The 19,510-nt window shown below is 40.7% G+C and overlaps 1 protein-coding gene across 1 annotated transcript in view; it reads right to left on the bottom strand.

The window, feature by feature from the left end:
- Wdr62 (WD repeat domain 62) overlaps window positions 1-19,510 on the bottom strand; it is a 107,731-nt gene that overhangs the window by 26,937 nt on the left and 61,284 nt on the right. The window contains exons 2-6 of the mRNA XM_065227643.1: window positions 17,276-17,367; window positions 2,677-3,387; window positions 620-2,620; window positions 259-560; window positions 55-191 (exon numbers count right to left, since the gene is read on the bottom strand). Of these exons, the coding sequence (XP_065083715.1) occupies window positions 55-191; window positions 259-560; window positions 620-2,620; window positions 2,677-3,387; window positions 17,276-17,367 (3,243 nt within the window). The remainder of the gene's footprint in view (window positions 1-54; window positions 192-258; window positions 561-619; window positions 2,621-2,676; window positions 3,388-17,275; window positions 17,368-19,510) is intronic.

Genomic DNA, 19,510 nt, shown 5'->3' with positions numbered 1-19,510 from the left:
AAGAGGGGAAAGAGAGTTCATCTTGAAAGTTTGTTGGAAATGGTTGGTACTTACATTTTCCAGCTTTGCTTTGGCCTCGTTGATAACTTTCATCAGTTCTTCCTTTTTGTTGTTGGCGTACGATTTGGAGATGCTGGTCGTGATTTTGGCATCGTTGTTGTGCATCGCGCTGATGCTCTTGCGGCTTTGAACTGGCGGAAGAGTGGGAAAATCGATTTGAAATGAGTTTTTTTTAAACAAGAAATTGAATCAACTCACCTCGTTCCTTGTCCGAAAGGCTGGCCGGTCCGTCGAGGGCGGCCTGCAGGAAGGTCGACGATGTCTGCTGTGGTATACTTTCGGAGCTTCCTCCCAAAGTGGACGCGAGCGATCGGTCCGCGTTGTCTCCACTCGGGGTCGATCCTTCGTCTTCGTCGTCCGACGTACCGGTCCCGGTTCCGGTGGAGGCAGCGCTCTGCATCTGCAGCTGAACAGCGGTGCTCAAACCTTGCTTCTCCAGCTTTTGCCGTCGGACCGATTTTCGCAGCTCGTTAACATCGATCTCGTTGATTTTGAAATCTCTGCCGAGAAAAATTGTTCATTTAGGAAGAATTAGGTATTTTCGCAACAAACGACTTACGTTGGCGTGGACGGCGCCGCCGTCGGGTAGTACACCATTCCATGCTCGGAACTGGTCCGTTCACCATCGGAAATGTCCTCCACGTCCCCATCGTGCTCCGTATTCGACTCCGAATTGAGCGAATTCAGCGCCTTCGTCTCGGAGATCTTCTTATGCTGCAGGAATGTGATATCTCGTCGGTTTTCCCGGCCACTGTCGATCGAACTATCTTCGCTCAGATAGGCGTTGCTGTAGACGTCTTTGGAGCTGCCGCTGTTGTATCCGGAAGTTGGAGTGTTGTTATTATTCGCATGATGCAATGCAGTTTTGTCGCTGCTGTAGGTGGTGTTCAATGGGCTATCGACGATGTTGCGTAGATCCAATGCTTCATCGAACTGTCCCTTCTGACCCCAACGTCCTCGCGGTTTTGGAGGACCGCCAAAGTTCTGGCTCTGGCTGGGACTACTACCGAGAACGGGTGAATTGGACTGATCTTCCGTAGGCTTCCGTTTGGCCCATTGAGGCAACTGTCCGACGTCGGAAAATCGATAGCCCGGCGTCACTGGAGCGTCCTCTATGAAGAGATTGTTTGGAGGTGATCCAAACTGTTCGGTATGTGGCGGAGAATGATCTAGGATGGCATCAGTGAATGGATTGGATAATGGGCGCGGAATTGGTTGATGACCGGATCGAAGCGCTTGCTGAGAAAGACGAGCTTGCATCGTTACTATCATGTCATGTGGAACCTGCCATACAAAGACGCAACCATCTCCGCTAGCGGAAATCAGATGCTTGCAATCGTTGGTGAACTTCAACCCAGTCACCAGCTCGCTATGCCCGTACATGCGGGCCATGCATTCGTTGGAGTAATAATCGTAAACGCTGAGAGTCTTGTCCGTGCAGGAAGTCGCAATATAGATGCCACTCAGATCCAAACTAACCTTGATCAGACTTCCTTCGTCCGAATGTGAACCTTTGAAGGTCTTGGTATGTTTGGCATTCTGTGTGCTGTAGACTCGGATATTCCGATCCTGACACGCTGTCAAGATGTGCTTATAGTTACTATCGACTTCCATATCGTAAAGCGTATTTTTACCAGAGCAGTTGTTGCCCCGCAGAAAGACATTGTTCTGGAAGTTTCGGAAGATGATGGATTTGTCGGCACCACAGGACACCATCTGGAACTGCTTGCCCGATCCGATGAACCGTACCGAGGTAATACTGCTCGAATGGTCGTCCAACGTCTGCAGGATCCTGTAACCGGCCTCGCAGTCGAAGATGTGAATCAACCTGTCCCGACTAGCACTGGCCAGCAGCTTTCGTTCGATCTTTTCGTTGGTGTACTCCAGGCACAGCACTTCCGAATCGTGCGCTTCGATCGTTGTGATAAGTTTGAGATTATTGAGATTGTAGATCCTAATGTTACCGCTCCTATCCCCGGTAGCCAACTGACTGTTGTCCGGATTAATCTTGATGCATCGTACTCCGTTCCTTCCGTCGTAGCTGGAGCTTTTCTCCGTATTGTGAATCGGATTGTCCACATCCTTGATATGGTTCAGCTCCTCATCGATATAGATCACCTTCATCAGCTCTTTGCTGTAGATGTTCTTCCGGTAGAGTTCGGTGCTTTCGCCGTTCTCGATGTCCCACACCCGAATAGTGTCATCCGATGAACACGTCAGGAAGCTATCCGATGGCAGCGTATCCGATACATTGTTCTTCAGATAGCTAAATGGCACAGTTTCCACACCCCAGATGCACGCCGAGTGGTACAGGAATGAATTACTTTTACCCACCCGTCGAATATCCCGCAAATCCCAAATGTACAAACTATGATCGTTGTAGACGCTCGTCACCTTACATCGGCTTTCATCGTACACGATCGCGATCGTGTCCGGATACTTGGCATTCTGTGGAGTTGTCATCATGTGATTGATGTGGAGACCCTGTGCCACGTCCACTCCCAGGAAATGCGTCCGCGGCAGGGTGGTGATGTATTCCAAGGTCTCTGCGTTGAATACTCTGAGAGGTCCAGACCTTTAGACTTACGTTCAGAAGGAAACCTAATCGTGACTTACCTGATAATGGCTTCGGCGCATCCCACTAGGATATACTTTGTACTGGTGACTAAACAGTTGGCCGCATTGGTCCTGCACATGACCCATTTGTCCAGCAACCGCCTGGAATTGAACTCCACCAGATGCCCGTTCCTCGTAATGGCGTATGTGCTATCCGACATTTCCCCTTTCCCGCAAGCCACCGCGCAGAAATCATTATTCCGCAGTTCCCCCAATATCGCACTCCTTCCCATCAACGGGATCGGTTCCTTGTACTTCCGGCTACCTTCCAAGTACCAGTACTTGACGTGTCTGTTCCCCACCGTCACAAAGTAATTCCCATCCTGGCTAAAGCTCACAGCAACGACCTTGGCCGTAACCTTGTTGGAGGCAATCTTCAAATTAGCCTTCCAATCGAACACGTTCACAATGTTGTCGTGCTGTGAGCCCACCGAAACAAGATACTTGCCCGTCGGTGAGAATGCAACGCAACTGACTGCGTACTTGTGGCCGGAGAACTCCGCCACGATATTGCCAGCGGCACCGTTTTCGTAGCTGCCATTCCCATTGACGTCCAGCTCCCACACCTTGATGGATGGGTTGTGTCCGCACTCACCGGTGGCCAGGTACCGGCCGCACTGCGAGTACGCTACCGCTGTTATGGCCTTCTTGGCCGTGTTGAGCAGAAATGACTGTGTGAGCTTTTTGGAGTTGAACAGGACCACGGTGCATCTGGAAGTGGAAATTGGAAGAAAGATTGGTTAGATCTGATTGTGTGATTTATAAGTGTATGAATGTATCTTTTTTGCTTAGGTTGTAACATTCTGGAAATTTTATAGGAATTTTCCAGAGCTCAAAATAACAAACCTACTTTTCGTTAGAATTATAAAAAAAACTGGGCTCCACCTACGCAAAGTTGTATCGATTGATCAAATAAGAAACGAAATTGCGACCATCTGCTTGCTACCAGATGAAGAAAGTTTCCAACACTTATTAACATCACTCGAAATAGTTAGAGCGTCTCGTTTGGACCATAGCCAAAAGCCATCTCGTCAGTCAATAAATTACACAATTATTGCTCGTACACATGAACACATGAACAAACACGATTGCTACACCTGCTGCTATGCCAAATGACTGAAGTCCGAAACCCTTCCAATATACAGCCATTTGACCCTCAGCCAATATTGACACCTCTGGACATCAGAAAGCTTACAATTTTCAGGGTTACTCGCACCCTCCCTCAATAAGCTCAAGATGAATAGCATTCACGCGTCGTCGTCGTCGGTTGGTCGTCGCCTCACATCGCATCGCATATGCTAAGTAAAGTGATTATGAAACCTTTTCGTCCCACACAAGACCGGGCTCGATGACATCGACACTCGCCTCGAACCGGCTTCGATTGTTTGGGGGGTTGAGGTGGGATGCGTAAGCATTATTGCTGCTGCGTACGTTGGACACCGAAAAAAAATGGCATTTTAAGGAAAAGTAAACAACACAACCAAATTTACATAAAATTTTATCTCATCGTTTACCGACGGGTGACGATTGCTTGTTTTGCTATTTGAACTATTTACCATTTACGGGCGGTGACAACGTAGACGGTGTGCGGGCGGAACGAAATTTTCAACAAGAACGATCCGTCGTGAGTGATCGAATCTCGAGGAGGCATGCAAGCGAAACTGAGAGTGATTATCAAGTACTGCAAACGTAGGTTCGGTCTACACAAGTAAAGTTTGATTCAATGATGTACACCCATATTTCTTGATTTTGCTCGAACCGAATTTTTCAAACAAAAGAAAATTATGTATGGAAAATGTCGAACAAAAACAAGAATATGGATGATATTTAGTGTTTGCAGTTAGCACCAAAGCTCACATGAGAAATAAATACACACACGATGATGGGCCATTTGTTCGAATACCGTTAGGACCATGCTTGGCATGCACAGTTGTACACACCAACTGCTCATTTGTTAATAACTTTTCACTCAGTTGTTGAAATTTTGTTTTCTTCAAGGTAATTGATAGAGTAGGAACGTAGTAAACTGTAGACATGCAAAGAGTAGGTCAATCTTATCATTCGAATCAACACTAATCAATTTAACACTTAAACTCCGAGATGTGTAGTGAGCATTTCTCACCTCATTTTTACAACGCAAAAACAAAAACAGTTTACTACTAGCATTAAAATCTACTTTTTCTACTCTAGCATTAAAATCTACTTTTTTTACATATCTATAACAATCTTACACTCTATTCTATCTACTGCTTCAAAAAGAACTGCCAACTGTGTGCAAAGTTATTAGCAAATGAACAGTTCGTGACTAAAACTGTGTATGCCAAGCATGGTTAGGGCAAATAGGTCTTGAGGCCAAAATGTGTATGTACCTATCTTTCAATCTATAATAAAGAAATCAATCAATCAATTATAGACCTATCACTGATGCGACATTTGTATTGTCGCGGTTTGAGAAAATAATAAGCAGTAAAAACAATATTTTGTTAATGCATACTTCATCCAAGACAAATATCAAACATTATGGCTACAAGGGAGAACCGGTAATGTTTCAAAGAAGGAGAAATCTGCTATTAAAAAAGCTTGAAATGTCAGTCTTCAGATGAAAATTCAGCATGATGAAAAAGTTCTCAAGACCACAAATATTTTTTTTCAACCAAGTGAGCAATTTTAATATTACCAGAATCTTTACAGATTTTTAAAGATATAATTTTGTAATGTTTTCACAAACAGGGAGCTTGAAAATATTTCAAAGACCCAAAGTAGTGGAGTAGTGGTCGACTGTAGAAGTTAAAACTATGTCTGATTTAGGGTTATCAGTCTAACACTCTAATTTAGAACGACACGTTTGTTATTTGTCCCCAAAATTCCAGCACTTAAAACACACCACCGTCGAGTTTGAGTTTGAATGAATCCCAAGCCCTGTCATTTTAAGGAGGCTTATAGTAACATTGCTTGATTATCGTGAGTTTTGTGAAATTTAACATCGTCACTTCCGTCACCGGCGGGGTCGGTTTTGAATGGTTGCAATAACAACGCGATCGTGATGTTATATGAGGGGCTTGGTGGCCTTAGAGCGACGATTTTTGCATACTGAGTAGAACATCATGAGTTTAATCTCACGCCCCTCCACATCCAAGATTCGTTAATCGCTTTATTTGTTAATGTGAATACAAAGGAGTTCGTTTGCCTAGTGGAAAATATTTTTGCTTACTGAGCAGAATATCGTGGGTTCAACCTCAAGCTTCTTCGCGTTATATGATCGTTAGGACATCAATTCAACTTATCGTTTACCAAAACGAACCCTGCTGCAATCCCAACCCTCTTACCCAATATCCCAGTGATTCCTCGAGGAAGGGCAGAGGTGTTTTCGGTTTCCATCAAAGTGAATGTCACGTCAACACATTCCTACCCATTCCTTTCTTGACCTGTGTTCGGACGCTGCCGGCGCTGGTATTGCCTAGTTGAGATCACCAGTTGTTACACATTGAGGATGATTGCTAGTCCCAAGCATCGTCTATTGGTGCTCTGTGTAACTACAACTGATCTGGCAATAACAGAGTCGCAACCGTGGGCGGTCAATCATGCTCATGCCCAAAATTTCAGCACTTAAAACGTTGGGACGAATAACAAACGTACTAAATCAGATTATTAGATTGAGAAGCCGAAATCAGACTTCAGATTAATCTCAGGAATACCAAATTACACTTTTCATAAGTCGGCTTAGTGACATTTGACATAATAGCATTCAGCATAATGGCCATAAACTTTTTCAGTTACTAGGTCAAATGCAATAACATGTGTGACAAGCAATGCATTAGGTTTAGGAAAAGCATGACGAAAGGGAGGAGAGGGTTTAGATTTACACGTGATGTACTTAATGCATGCTCCCAAGGGGCTATTCACAAACCACGTAGACAATTTTTGAGAGATTTTAAGCCACCTGCTTTCTCCTGCGTAGACAAACGTTCATACGTTTTCCGTGGACATTTTCCAACTCCCCAAACGTCTAAATTGTCTGTTTAATCATTTTCGCTAATTCAATGATTTTCAAGACCATGATCATTATGCTTGTGATAATAATCGTTATGTAACACGATGTTTATGTCACACGTTTGTATACCAAAGGTCATTATGCCAAACGCTTGAGTAATATAGAAAAAATAGGATTGTGCATTTTTTAGGAAAAAGAAGATTCAACTATAAATTTACTAGTTAAACATGAAATATTATTTCAGGTTCCATATAAAAATATGTTAAAAAATTAGCGAACAGCAGGGAATATAAACTTTTGAAATTTTGCTTCCTGGTTTTCTCATACACCCAACTCTTTTTTACACGGTCTTATTTTTATTTTTTCCGATGTTCAAACAAAACCATGTTTGATGCAACTAGTGTCAAAAAATCAGAAAAAAAAATTGAAAAAAAAAATATAGAACCCACATACATTTTCTAATTTCACCGCAGAAAAAAAATGCAAAAATTGACTTTGAAATACAGTTAGAAGGAGAAATCTGATAAGAATAACGGTAAGTCTCGATCACGCGTGACCTAAAATGTACTAATAAAAATACTAAATTACTACAGTAAAACAAAAAAGATTATCAAGGTTCCACAATTCTGGAATATGTTCGAAGTTTGGGATTTTGAATTGTTCCAATGATGGCGATCTTTAATTTGATCCTAAGTCAAATCTTTGTCCATATCTAAATCACATCATGCCAATTTTTCAAGTTTTCGGATTCATAAAACATTGTTTAATGTCCAAAAGTTCAGTTTGCGAAGTCTGGTATGTATATTTAAACTTATTTAAAGTCCAGCATCTGGAAATTAAGCTTGAGATTTCAAAAATTATTCAAAGTCCCTGAATTGACATTTCAATCCATGCACGCAAAAAAGTGGCATGAAAATTGAATTCAAGGGTGGATTTCTTACATCCTCTGCATGTTTTGTTACAAGAAATGTTATGTTAGTTCTTAGAATGGACTGTAGTGAAAAAGCAAGATTTTCTAGAATGAAAATTTTCGTATAAAACCTTCATGAGATGATTTTTTAGTCGCAGTGCAGTTGGGAAAAGAAACTTTGTTCGAAAAATAAGCAACAATAAAAACGACAAAATTATTTAAAAAACCTTCCAGCGACCACATTTCAAAATCTGTTCATGCAGTGAAACATTACAACATTTTCGTTTTATGCAAATCTGTAATGGAGTCTTACATTTCCCGGTTGAGTGTGAATGGAGAAATTTTGTTTAAATTCGAATCTCGCCTTTTTTAAGTCTAATACTCGAACACTGAAAACTTTACATGCCCCAGAAAGGGAGTATTTCTATTTTTCAAAGTTCACCATCTCAAATATTTCCCTTAGTCTTAACTTCATCTGAAAAAACTTTTCAAGCATCTGATTTTCTAAATTTTTTCAAGTCCGCGTATTTGATTTTTATCATTGCTCTTCAATTTATTAAAAAAAAAACTTGGTCTGAAATGTTGTAAATTATAATATGTTTTGTAAATATATTTTTAAAATTGAATAAAATAACTATAAAGTATGATTAAAATTATCGAATTGAGAGTGTTTGCATTTTTTTGGGTTGTTAAAGAAATTACTTTATGGAAATCTCAACATACCAGTACATACTATGGTTTTTACAGTGAATTTACATGAATTCTAGATTTTTAGGGGATACCCAATTTAAAAAAAAATCACCCAGACGAGGGGTAAGGCAACAAGATATCGTTTTCAAATGTTCTAAAAAATAAAAATGTTTCTCAATTCATTTTCTACAAAAAAAAAACTCTTAGACGGCAATGTCGTAACATGCTTTAGTTAGGCAGTATACAACCGACATCGGGACAATAAACAAAAATTCATAAAGAGGGCGGTACCAAAAAATTAGGACGTGTTAGGGTATAGGTATGTTCATGACTTTTACAAGAAAGTCAGTCCTAGAAAAAAAGTTCATATTTGTTGCACAGTGTTATCAACGTCAAAAAATCTCAATCTCTTTTTGAAATCCCACAATCTGCAAGAATATTCCAAGTACAGAGTTGGAAGAAGAAAAAAAAATCTAAATCAAGAGTTTTGAAAAACAATGTTAGATCTCAAAGCCTTTATGTACAGTCAGGAATCCTTATTGCCGGGGTAACGGGGGCGTGAATAAGGAACCGCGAATAAGGATACCCACAGCTTATGGGATTTTCACTAATGGGGGCTGTAGTGGATTACCTCATTTGTTTCAATACATAAAGCTATACTGTCTTGGACAAAGTTGCTGTACTGGGTTAGACCAACAAGCCTGTGCCATTGGATTCGGGTTAAATGGAGAACTACACCGCTAGAGGCGCTTCACTTTTATGTTACTTATGACGGCCGCTATAATATATGGATTATATTTCCAACATAGAATACTTCGTGATTCTGACCATATAGAAAGTTACTGTCTTCAGCAAAGTTGTTCAGGTGACCAAGTCCTTTCGGATGGTGGCCATATTAGTTCAGAACTCTCTCACTACGCAGCGCTAGTGTGCATGTGCAATTCCTATATAAACTGTATCTCGAGAGTCTGGCCATATAGAAAGTTGCTGTTTTCAGCAAAGTTGTGCAGGTGAGCAAGTCCTTTTGGATGGTGGCCATATTAGTTTAGAACTCTCTCACTACGCAGCGCTAGTGTGCATGTGCAATTCTTATATAAACTGTATCTCGAGAGTCTGGCCATATAGAAAGTTGCTGTTTTCAGCAAAGTTGTGCAGGTGAGCAAGTCCTTTCGGATGATGTTCATATTAGTTCAGAACACGCTCACTATGCGGCGCTAGTGTGCAAGTGAATTTCCTGTATAAGCTGTATCTCGAGAACCTGGCCATATAGAAGGTTACTGTCTTGAGAAAAGTTGTGCAGGTGATCAAGTCCTTTCGGATGATGGTCATATTATTTCAGAACCCTCACACTACGCGGCGCTAGTGTGCACATGAACTTCCTTAATATGTTATGACTCCAAAGCTTGTCCATATAAGATGTTGCTGTGCAATGTGAGATCAGGAACCGGAAAAAGGATGACGTGTAGAGGCCGGAAATCGATGTCAGATGCCATTTTGGAATCCAAGATGGCGGCCATCGGTTCAAGAAAAACTGTCAAATACCGTACAATATGGATATTTTTGGAAAGGGGATGACGTGTAGAGGCCGGAAATCGTTGCCAGACGTCATTTTGGAATCCAAGATGGCGGCCATCGGGTCAAGAAAAACTGTCAAATACCCTACAATATGGGTATTTCCGGATAGGGAACGACGTATAGAGGCCGGAAATCGATGTCAGACGCCATTTTGGAATCCAAGATGGTTGCCATCGGTTCAAGAAAAACTGTCAAATACCCAACAACATGGGTATTTTCGGATAGGAGATGACATGTAGAGACCGGAAATCGATTTCAGATGCCATTTTGTAATCCAAGATGGCGGCCATCGGGTCAAGAAAAATTGTCAAATGCTCTACAATATGAGTATTTCCGGAAAGAAAACGACGTGTAGAGGCCGAAAATCGATGCCAGATGCCATTTTGAAATTCAAGATGAAGGCCATTGGTTCAATAAAAACTGTCGAATACCTTACAATATGGGTATTTCCGGACGTGTAGAGACCGGAAACCGATGCCAGACGCCATTTAAAAACCAAGATGGCGGCCATCGGTTTTAAGAAAAACTGTCAAATTTCCTACAATGTAGGAATTTCCGAAAAGGGACGACGTGTAAAGGTCAGACATACATTCCAGCCGCTATTTTGGAATCCAATATGGCGGCAACATGTTTTCCATAAATAAGGCTTACCAAGCATATTGCGTATAATTTATTGTGTATAGCGTATCATTGAGCAAGATCGCAACGTAACGTGGAAAATTCCTCAAAACAATAAAATGCTATGATTTGTTTTGTTTTTTCTATCGTAAGCTACAGATTTATTCCACATTTTATTTTCTCTTTCGATAACAAAGAACCAACCAGCGCTTTCATGTTTTATGCATTCTAGTCACTCTCGTTCTTCCACACCGTGAGATGGGTCTCGACTTCCCTTAGCAAATCTTGCATTTTTGCACTCCGTTCAACATTGCTGTCCAATGTGCAGAAACTTTCGACCTTCGAGAGTTGATTTAGTTTTAACTCGATTTCTGCCGCACCAGGTGGTGGATGAAAATATCAACCATATTCACTGTAGAGGGGTCCAGGAATAAATCTGTAGTTTACGATAGAAAAAAATAAAACAAAACAATTAAAAGCGTTTTATTGTTTTGAGGAATTTTCCACGTTATGTTGCGATCTTGCTCAGTGATACGCTATACACAATAAATTATACGCAATATTCTTGGTAAGCCTTATTTATGAAAAACATGTTGCCGCCATATTGGATTCCAAAATAGCGTCTGGAATCTATATCTGGCCTCTACACGTCGTCCATTTTCGGAAATTCCCACATTGTAGTGTATTTGACAGTTTTTCTTAAACTGATGGCCGCCATTTTGGATTCCAAAATGGCATCTTGCATCAATTTCCGGCCTCTACACGTCGTTTCCTTTCCGGAAATACACATATTGTAGAGTATTTGACAGTTTTTCTTGACCCGATGGCCACCATCTTGGATCCCAAAATGTCGTCTGGCATCCATTTCCGGCCTCTACACGTCGTCTCCTTCCAAAAATATCCATATTGAAGGGTATTTGACAGTTTTTCTTGAACCTATGGTCGCCATCTTGGATTACAAAATGGCATCTGACATCGATTTCCGGTCTCTACACGTCATCTCCTATCCGAAAATACCCATGTTGTTGGGTATTTGACAGTTTTTCTTGAAACGATGGCAACCATCTTGGATTTCAAAATGGCGTCTGACATCGATTTTCGGTATCTACACGTCGTGGGTATCCGGAAATACCCATATGGTAGGGTATTTGACAGTTTTTCTTGACCCGATGGTCGCCATCTTGGATTCCAACATGGCGTCTGGCATCGATTTCTGGCCTCTACACGTTGTTCCCTCTCTGGAAATACCCGTATTATAGGGTATTTGACAGTTTTTCTTGACCCGATGGCCACCATATTGGATTCCAAAATGACGTCTGGCATCGATTTCTGGCCTCTACACGTCGTCCCCTTTCCAAAAATATCCATATTGTACGGTATTTGACAGTTTTTCTTGAACCGATGGCCGCCATCTTGGATTCCAAAATGGCATCTGACATCGATTTCCGGCCTCTACACGTCATCCCTTTTCCGGTTCCTGTTCTCACATTGCACAGCAACATCTTATATGGACAAGCTTTGGAGACATAACATATTAAGGGAGTTCATGTGTACACTAGCGCCGCGTAGTGTGAGAGTTCTGAAATAATATGACGATCATCCGAAAGGACTTAGTCCTCTGAACAACTTTGCTGAAGACAGTAACCTTCTATATGGCCAGGTTCTCGAGATACAGCTTATACAGGAAATTCACTTGCACACTAGCGCCGCATAGTGAGCGTGTTCTGAACTAATATGAACATCATCCGAAAGGACTTGCTCACCTGCACAACTTTGCTCAAAACAGCAACTTTCTATATGGCCAGGCTCTCGAGATACAGTTTATATAAGAATTGCACATGCACACTAGCGCCGCATAGTGAGCGTGTTCTGAACTTATATGAACATCATCCAAAAGGACTTGCTCACCTGCACAACTTTGCTGAAAACAGCAACTTTCTATATGGCCAGGCTCTCGAGATACAGTTTATATAGGAACTGCACATGCACACTAGCGCTGCGTAGTGAGAGAGTTCTGAACTAATATGGCCACCATCCGAAAGGACTTGGTCACCTGAACAACTTTGCTCAAGACAGTAACTATCTATATGGTCAGAATCACGAAATATTCTATGTTGGAAATATGATCCATATATTATAGCGCCCGTCATAAGTAACATAAAAGTGAAGCGCCTCTAGCGGCGTAGTTCTCAATTTAACCCAAATCCAATGGCACAGGCTTGTTGGTCTAACCCAGTACAGCAACTTTGTCGAAGACAGTATAGCTTTATGTATTGAAACAAATGAGATAATCCACTACAGCCCCCATTAGTGAAAATCCCATAAGCTGTGGGTATCCTTATTCGCGGATAGCCCGGCAATAAGGATCCGGCAATAAGAGATACCGGCAATAAGGAATCCGGCAATAAGGATTCCTGACTGTATATATGCCTGAGGATGTCCACTCATGTTGCAAAATAAAATTCCCTGAGTTTTCCAGGCTTCGCTTGGTGCCGTGCATCCGAGAGGTCTAATTTTCCATTACTTTGGCGCACAAATCGGGCTGAATCTCGTTGATGGCTTGAGTAATGTTGGTTTTAAGGGCATCGGTGGTTTGCAGCTTATTGGCATAGACCTGCGACTTAACATAGCCCCAAAAGAAAAAAGTCTAGCGGGGTTAAATCACACGATCTTGGTAGCCAGATGACAACGCCTCCGCGCAAAATAACCATGCCCAAAAATCGCTCATGCCGAATATCGATTGTGTCGTACGCTATGTGGCACGTTGCACCATCGTTGGAACCACATATCGTTCACATCCATATCGTCCACTTAAGGCCAGAAGAAGTTGGTAATCATCGACCTGTAGCGCTCTCCGTTGACGGTGATGGCCTCGCCAGCGTCGTTTTCGAAAAAGTACGAACCAATGACGCCTCCGGCCCTAAATGCACACCAAACGGTGACTTTCTGGGGATGCATTGCCACTTGGTGGTCCTCGTGTGGATTGACATTGTCCCAAATTCGACAATTCAGCTTGTTCACATACCCGTTCATCCAGGAATGGGCCTGGTCGCTCAAGAAGATTTTTCGGGGTCTGTTTCCAACTGCTCCAAAACCCAATCAGTGAACTTACGGCGCTGTCTATGATCGTTAAACTTGAGCTCCTGGATCAATTGGATCTTGTATGGGTGCAGACCCAAGCCTCGACGCAGAATTCGCCAAGTTAAAGCCTGCGGTGGTTGAGCGTTCACCGAACCAGTTTCACCGAAATTGTTCACCACATTGCGAATAGTCCTCTCGGTAGGACGATTATTGCGACTGTAAAATGGGCGAAGCGCTCGAAACGTTGCTCGCCAAGAACACTTACTTTGATAAAACAATTTTATCATCTGCACGTGCTGTTGGACGCTAAAACTCTTTATGGCAATTTGGCAAGACACACTGAATAAATGACAGCTAATTCGACACTTGTAGCTTCAACAATATGGAACAAAAGTTAGGACATCCCTTTTGGAAAAAAAAAACCCTTTACTAAACCCTTTACCCATAGCAGAACGATGTAGTGGTTCTCAGAATTTCGTAAAAAATTGTAGTTTTGTTCATTATCGAAAAATATAAGACCCGTATTTTTTATTTTGTCTTAGGGTGACCATTTATATGTTAGGGCAGCCCAAAAAATAGATTTGTATTTTCAAAAATTAAAGTAATTCAATTCCATTGATTTATAGCGACTGAAGCATGGTCACGACGCATGGTAGTCGCATAGGAGTCATACTAAGTACAACCCGCGCTTTACCTACTTTTTTTTTGAACGGGTTTGAACAAAAAATTGAAAATTTCTCTCAAAGATGACTTCTAAATATATTCACCTTTCCATGGATTTGATAAAGAGTCAAAAATTGTTTAAAATCTAATACTGCTTCTTGATTCTAAATTCGTTCTACGAGAATTTCGTCCTAACGCATTGAAACGCCTTTCGATTTTCTTCGTCCTACGGATAAACGTAGGAAAAGGGGACTTGCTAGGAGCCCTTCTATTGTTTTGTTCTGTGAGCGAAAATATTCATACAATTCACTCTAATAGGATTTATGTTGTAGTAGCTAATGAACTAACGCATCTGAACAAACCTCTTATTGATTTGTGCATGGTGAAATCAATTATATTATTGATCTTTTATGATCGATAGAACGGAAATGGGCGATTACGACGAAGTAGTGCTCTACCCTATCGAGCGAAAACCCAAAACTGTTTTCTCGCTTGATTTGTTTTCCGTCGATTCCGTGCTTTTTTTTTTAAAGACGTGACCAACTGAACATTTTCGGAAGCTTTTTTTGAGAAAAATATCTTCAGAACTCTTTGAGTCATTTAATGTAATGCACATACATCTTATGTTTTGAAAGCCCTGGAAATTACTGAACAACAAAGTTCTGTTAAAAGTTTTGACTACAATTAAAAAAAAAATGTGGGAAGAATTGTCAGAATAGGTTTCAAAGAAGAATTTCAGTCAAATTCTTAGAAGGAGTTTCAAGGAAATTCCAAAGAGAATTAGAAGGAGAGTTTTCTGGTTAGTTTAAGCAGAATTCCATGATAATTAGGAGCAGAATTCTAAGTTAATTCTGGCAATCATATCATGATAATGTAAATAAAAATGCATGGTCATTTAGATTTCGAATTTAAATCAAATATTAAAGCTTCAAAAGTGTTTTGTCTGGGGTTGTCGTTGTAATCCACCATACATGAACATGAACCACCATAATATTCACATTTCGTTTACCTTGCACACTTAGAAACATTGATGTAAATTTAGATTGACGTATATGAGTTTCTGAGACTGACATATTTGAGTTTCAATTTTGACATAAAATTGAGTCTTAACAGACGCGAAATTCAGCTCAATCAAATGTTTTTTTTTTCGTAGAGTAACGTACTTTTTAGTCTCGGAGCACTTAATTTTACATGAAATGTTTGTTTACGTCTCATCCTTTATGAATTCTGTCACGTGAAAAATTTGTTATTTCTAAGTGTGTACATTTTAACATGCAAATTATGAACTCACTCGCAAATCCAAATCGTCTATAAATTCGCCCAAAATCAGCATAATTTATGGAAACCTCAATACAAATCTAAAGAGGAGTTGTTCATTAACTACGTAGACAGTTTTTTTTTATGATTATTGCCCCCCTCCCCCTGCGTTGACAAATGTCCATACACAATTTTTTTAAATGTGTATGGGCCGTGGATAATTGCCAGTCCCCTGAACTGTCTACGTAGTTAATGAACAGTCCCATAGCAGTTTGTTGTAGCAGAGGACAAACTTCAAAACAATTTATTTTAAATTTGTATGGCCGCCAAACGCCTCCCCCCTGGTGGTTTATGGAGAACCCCTAGGACACATTAAATATGTAACAATTTTTCACCTCTTTGTTCGAAAATCGAAACAAAGAGTTTTGACTGGAAAATAAGACATAACAGTCAGAATCTGGTGCGGTACGAATCACACTCAACCCAAAATCGTTAAATGGGCGACAGAACGATGACGACCAATCCATATGGAGATTCTACCTGTGCGCCCGTGCAGCGAACTCAACCGACGACGGTCAACCACACAAGGCTATTGCGCGGGTGGCGTTTCCGATCGAATCTCTGTCGGGTCATTGGCGTCAATGAATACAAAAGTCTCGTCCAATGTGCGTACATCTGCCAAGAATGCACGCTAACCGAACACAAGAGAATCAACAGTCGAACAATTCACATCACAGCCAGCCAGAGCCAGAAAACCTTGAGACATACTTTTAATTCAACAATTTCCATAACAAATACAAGGCAAACAGTGCAGAGAGAGAATTATCTAATCGGGTCGTGACCAATTGGAATGGAAAGGGAAAACCATCTTGCTTCGCTGCACGCTCTGATCCAATGCAGATTTTGACCTAACATCGAATGTTGATTCGATGATCAGGGGCATTTTGGGGTGTCAAATTGGTCATCCACGAGGCGGTTTCAATCTCTGCACGCACACGTGCGTTTATCGCGCCAAACTCGAGCATGATCTAATCTGAATGCTGCATTATTGGAAGAGACCACTTTGTGTGATCTTCATGCTCTGTCAATACTACCACAACAGAGGGTAGTGTTCGCGAATAGCCAAAATTAGCCATGCAATTCTCAAACAACCCATAACAATAGCATTTCAGGGGGCATCGAAGCTTGTTCAGTTCGAGCACGAGGAGGGCCTCTTATGGTAACCTTAATTCACGCGTTCAACAACAACGAGCCCCCGACAACATCGATTTGCATATGGTCACACTGCTGTTCCGTGCCGCTCACCGTCGTTGGCTGGTCGATTGGTTACATATGCGTGACGTGATGAATATCAAAGATCCAAAACTGACGGAGAGCTTTCAGATCTGGCTTCGAACCGGACAGGCACGTTGCACTTCTTGCAGGATCTGATTTACATACTTTCCCAAGGTGCGGCGGCGCTGTCGGCCTGCGTTGGGATTTTGTTGTTTGAAGAAATCCTCCGAAAACGATTCAAGCTCACAGAAACGTGAGCAAATTTCAACCGCCATCCTTCATTACCATTTGCTGCACCAAATTTCATTCATGCATTCATCACCTTCGGCATCAATATGACGTACTGACTGACTGACGGCCTGACTGGCTCAGTAACTTTCTTCTTTCGAGGTGCATGGGGAGATCTTTTCGAGTAGATAGACTTAATCGAAAAATAAAAGTGGAGGAGTTGAGTATCAAAAGAGTCAACCAGCAATGGAATGAATTATTCGAGCTCCGAAGTGCATTGAGAATAAGGGAAAATGTGATGTTAAACTTACCCAGCCGGATAGGCCAAAACACCTGTCGACGACGAGACGTCCAAGCCTGCGTTGCTGCATACTGTCAAACCGAGGATCTTCTTTAGTTTGATCTGAAATGGAAGATAAAGGGAAATCTGTTAGTTTGCATGTTATTCCTTAATTGCAATCATATCTATTAGGGTGGTTAAAAATGTCGATTTTGCTCCACCAGGCTTAATCAATTTCAAATCAGGACCAGAGCTGGTAAATATCACGGCCGTCATGTGACAATGAGAAAACAGGTCCTCTCACTTTCACGAGACGAAACGACCGATCATAAGCTTTCTTATCATTTTCCAATGATCAAGCACTGATGAGAATAAATCTTATGCAGTTTTGAAATCAACATTTCTAACTGATTTAGATGAATTTAAGCAAGTAACCGTAAGTAATCGGTAGGCTGAATATATTTTTAAGATTTCCTTGGTTCAAGTAACTTTTATAGCAATAGTAATCATGATGATCACAGCACTGTCACATTCTGTCATGACAAAAAAAAATCGATGAGATTTTAAAGAAAATCTCTGTCATCGTTTTCTCATCCGAAGTATCTCTGTAAATATCACGTGAGATCTTTCATTGAAAATGACATTTGCCAGCCCTGATCAGAACTTTGTAGTTCTCTTAAAATTTGAGCTCATTTTGAAGTTTGTATAGCAATTACTTACTACGGGGAAATCAAATGTTTTGTTCTCATCGTTACAGTTCTTCGCTGTAATAATCTACGAAAAAGTTTGTTATCTATGCTAATGTAAATTTTTTCTTAGTTACATCTTTGCTGAAGACCGGATTTGAATTGAATTATTTAATTGATTTAATTAATTTAATTATTAGTAATTAATTAATTAGGAAGTTGATATTCTTCTGACATGCTCCATAAACTTCTCAGCAGGCAACATTGGTGTGCTTGGCGCGAAGAATAAGGCAAAAAATCCAGGCTACTATGTCATAAGTGCAAGGTGCAGTGTTGCCTTGAAAGCAGTCAATTAATTATATCATAAAGTTATCGGCTTCTTAATCAATTAATAACTAATCATAAAAAAGTGATTTTCAGCAAAGTTGTACTGCCTATAAAAGTATATCAGTCCCATCTGAAAAAAACAGCAATCAGAGAAAAACGCTATTGAAAATATGCTGTGAACCTATGGATTCTTTTGGATGGGACAACCTAGTTCTGATATTTTTCACGATATTTTCTCAACAAAGCATGTAACTTTTAGTGCACAGTGTAAAATATCGGTAGTTAACAATTGATTTTAATAGATAACTCATGCCTGATTAAAATCTATATGGGACTGTGTAGTGTAGTTAATGTAGTTGGCAGTGGCAGTGTAGTTAATAAAATTACAGAAGATATCAGATAGCGAGCTTTCCCGTAAATAATTATGGTGAAGTGCTACGACGATGAGAACAAAAAGATCACTTTTCCAATAGTAATTCCCATACATATTTCAAAGGGCCAGGTCAGTACGAGTTCGTTTCATTTTCATTTTCATTTTGCAGCGTTTGGTGGGGCAATGGGAGCGCAAGTCAATCCAAAGCCGAGGATAAAGGAAGGGTAATGGCTGAATAGTCTATGCGGACCACTTGAACGCCATGGGAAGGAATTGGAGAGGTCGGTTATTCCCGGTAAACCCCCCCGGTTTTGAGGAAATGACACATAGTACTAGATTTGTGCTGTGAAGAAATCAAAAATCCATCTCCCACCCAATCATCCTTTCACATATATACCAAATTGATATTTTAAAGCAACCATCAAAATAAACAGACAATATATGAAAAGGCTAGTTGCCAGTTGCTTTAAAAGCTAGTTGCCTCCCAAAGCGGACCCCCCGAATCCTAACTCTTTTGTTAATCTACTTAATGTTATTAGGCTGCCTAAATTTTCTTATTTAAGTTCGTTTGATGATTAGGATATTTCATTAGCCTAATTTAATAAATAATTGAAATCTTTAATCTACCTAATCAATTATAACCCATGCTTTATTGAGTACCTGCACTTGTGCTTGTAATCTAAAATTTAACGTGTATCAAGTTGTTTTTGCCTTTGACCTATATTTATTATATATTAGTTCGACCCAGGTGACACCTTCAAGTGACTAAAATGCTTCACTTTGAAGATAGTTTCCTAGCTGATTTTTAAATTATATAGGGTATATGCTCCAACTACACTCACACGTTTCCACTATGCCGTCCCACAAAGTTACGTATGGG

The sequence above is a fragment of the Ochlerotatus camptorhynchus genome, unplaced genomic scaffold, assembly GCF_037179485.1.
Source record: "Ochlerotatus camptorhynchus isolate MF236.1 unplaced genomic scaffold, CSIRO-AGI_Acam_v1.1 ptg000274l, whole genome shotgun sequence".
NCBI classification, from domain to species: Eukaryota; Metazoa; Arthropoda; class Insecta; order Diptera; family Culicidae; genus Ochlerotatus; species Ochlerotatus camptorhynchus.
Note: the sequence above shows the minus strand (reverse complement) of the source record. Positions and strands in the feature narration are given on the sequence as shown.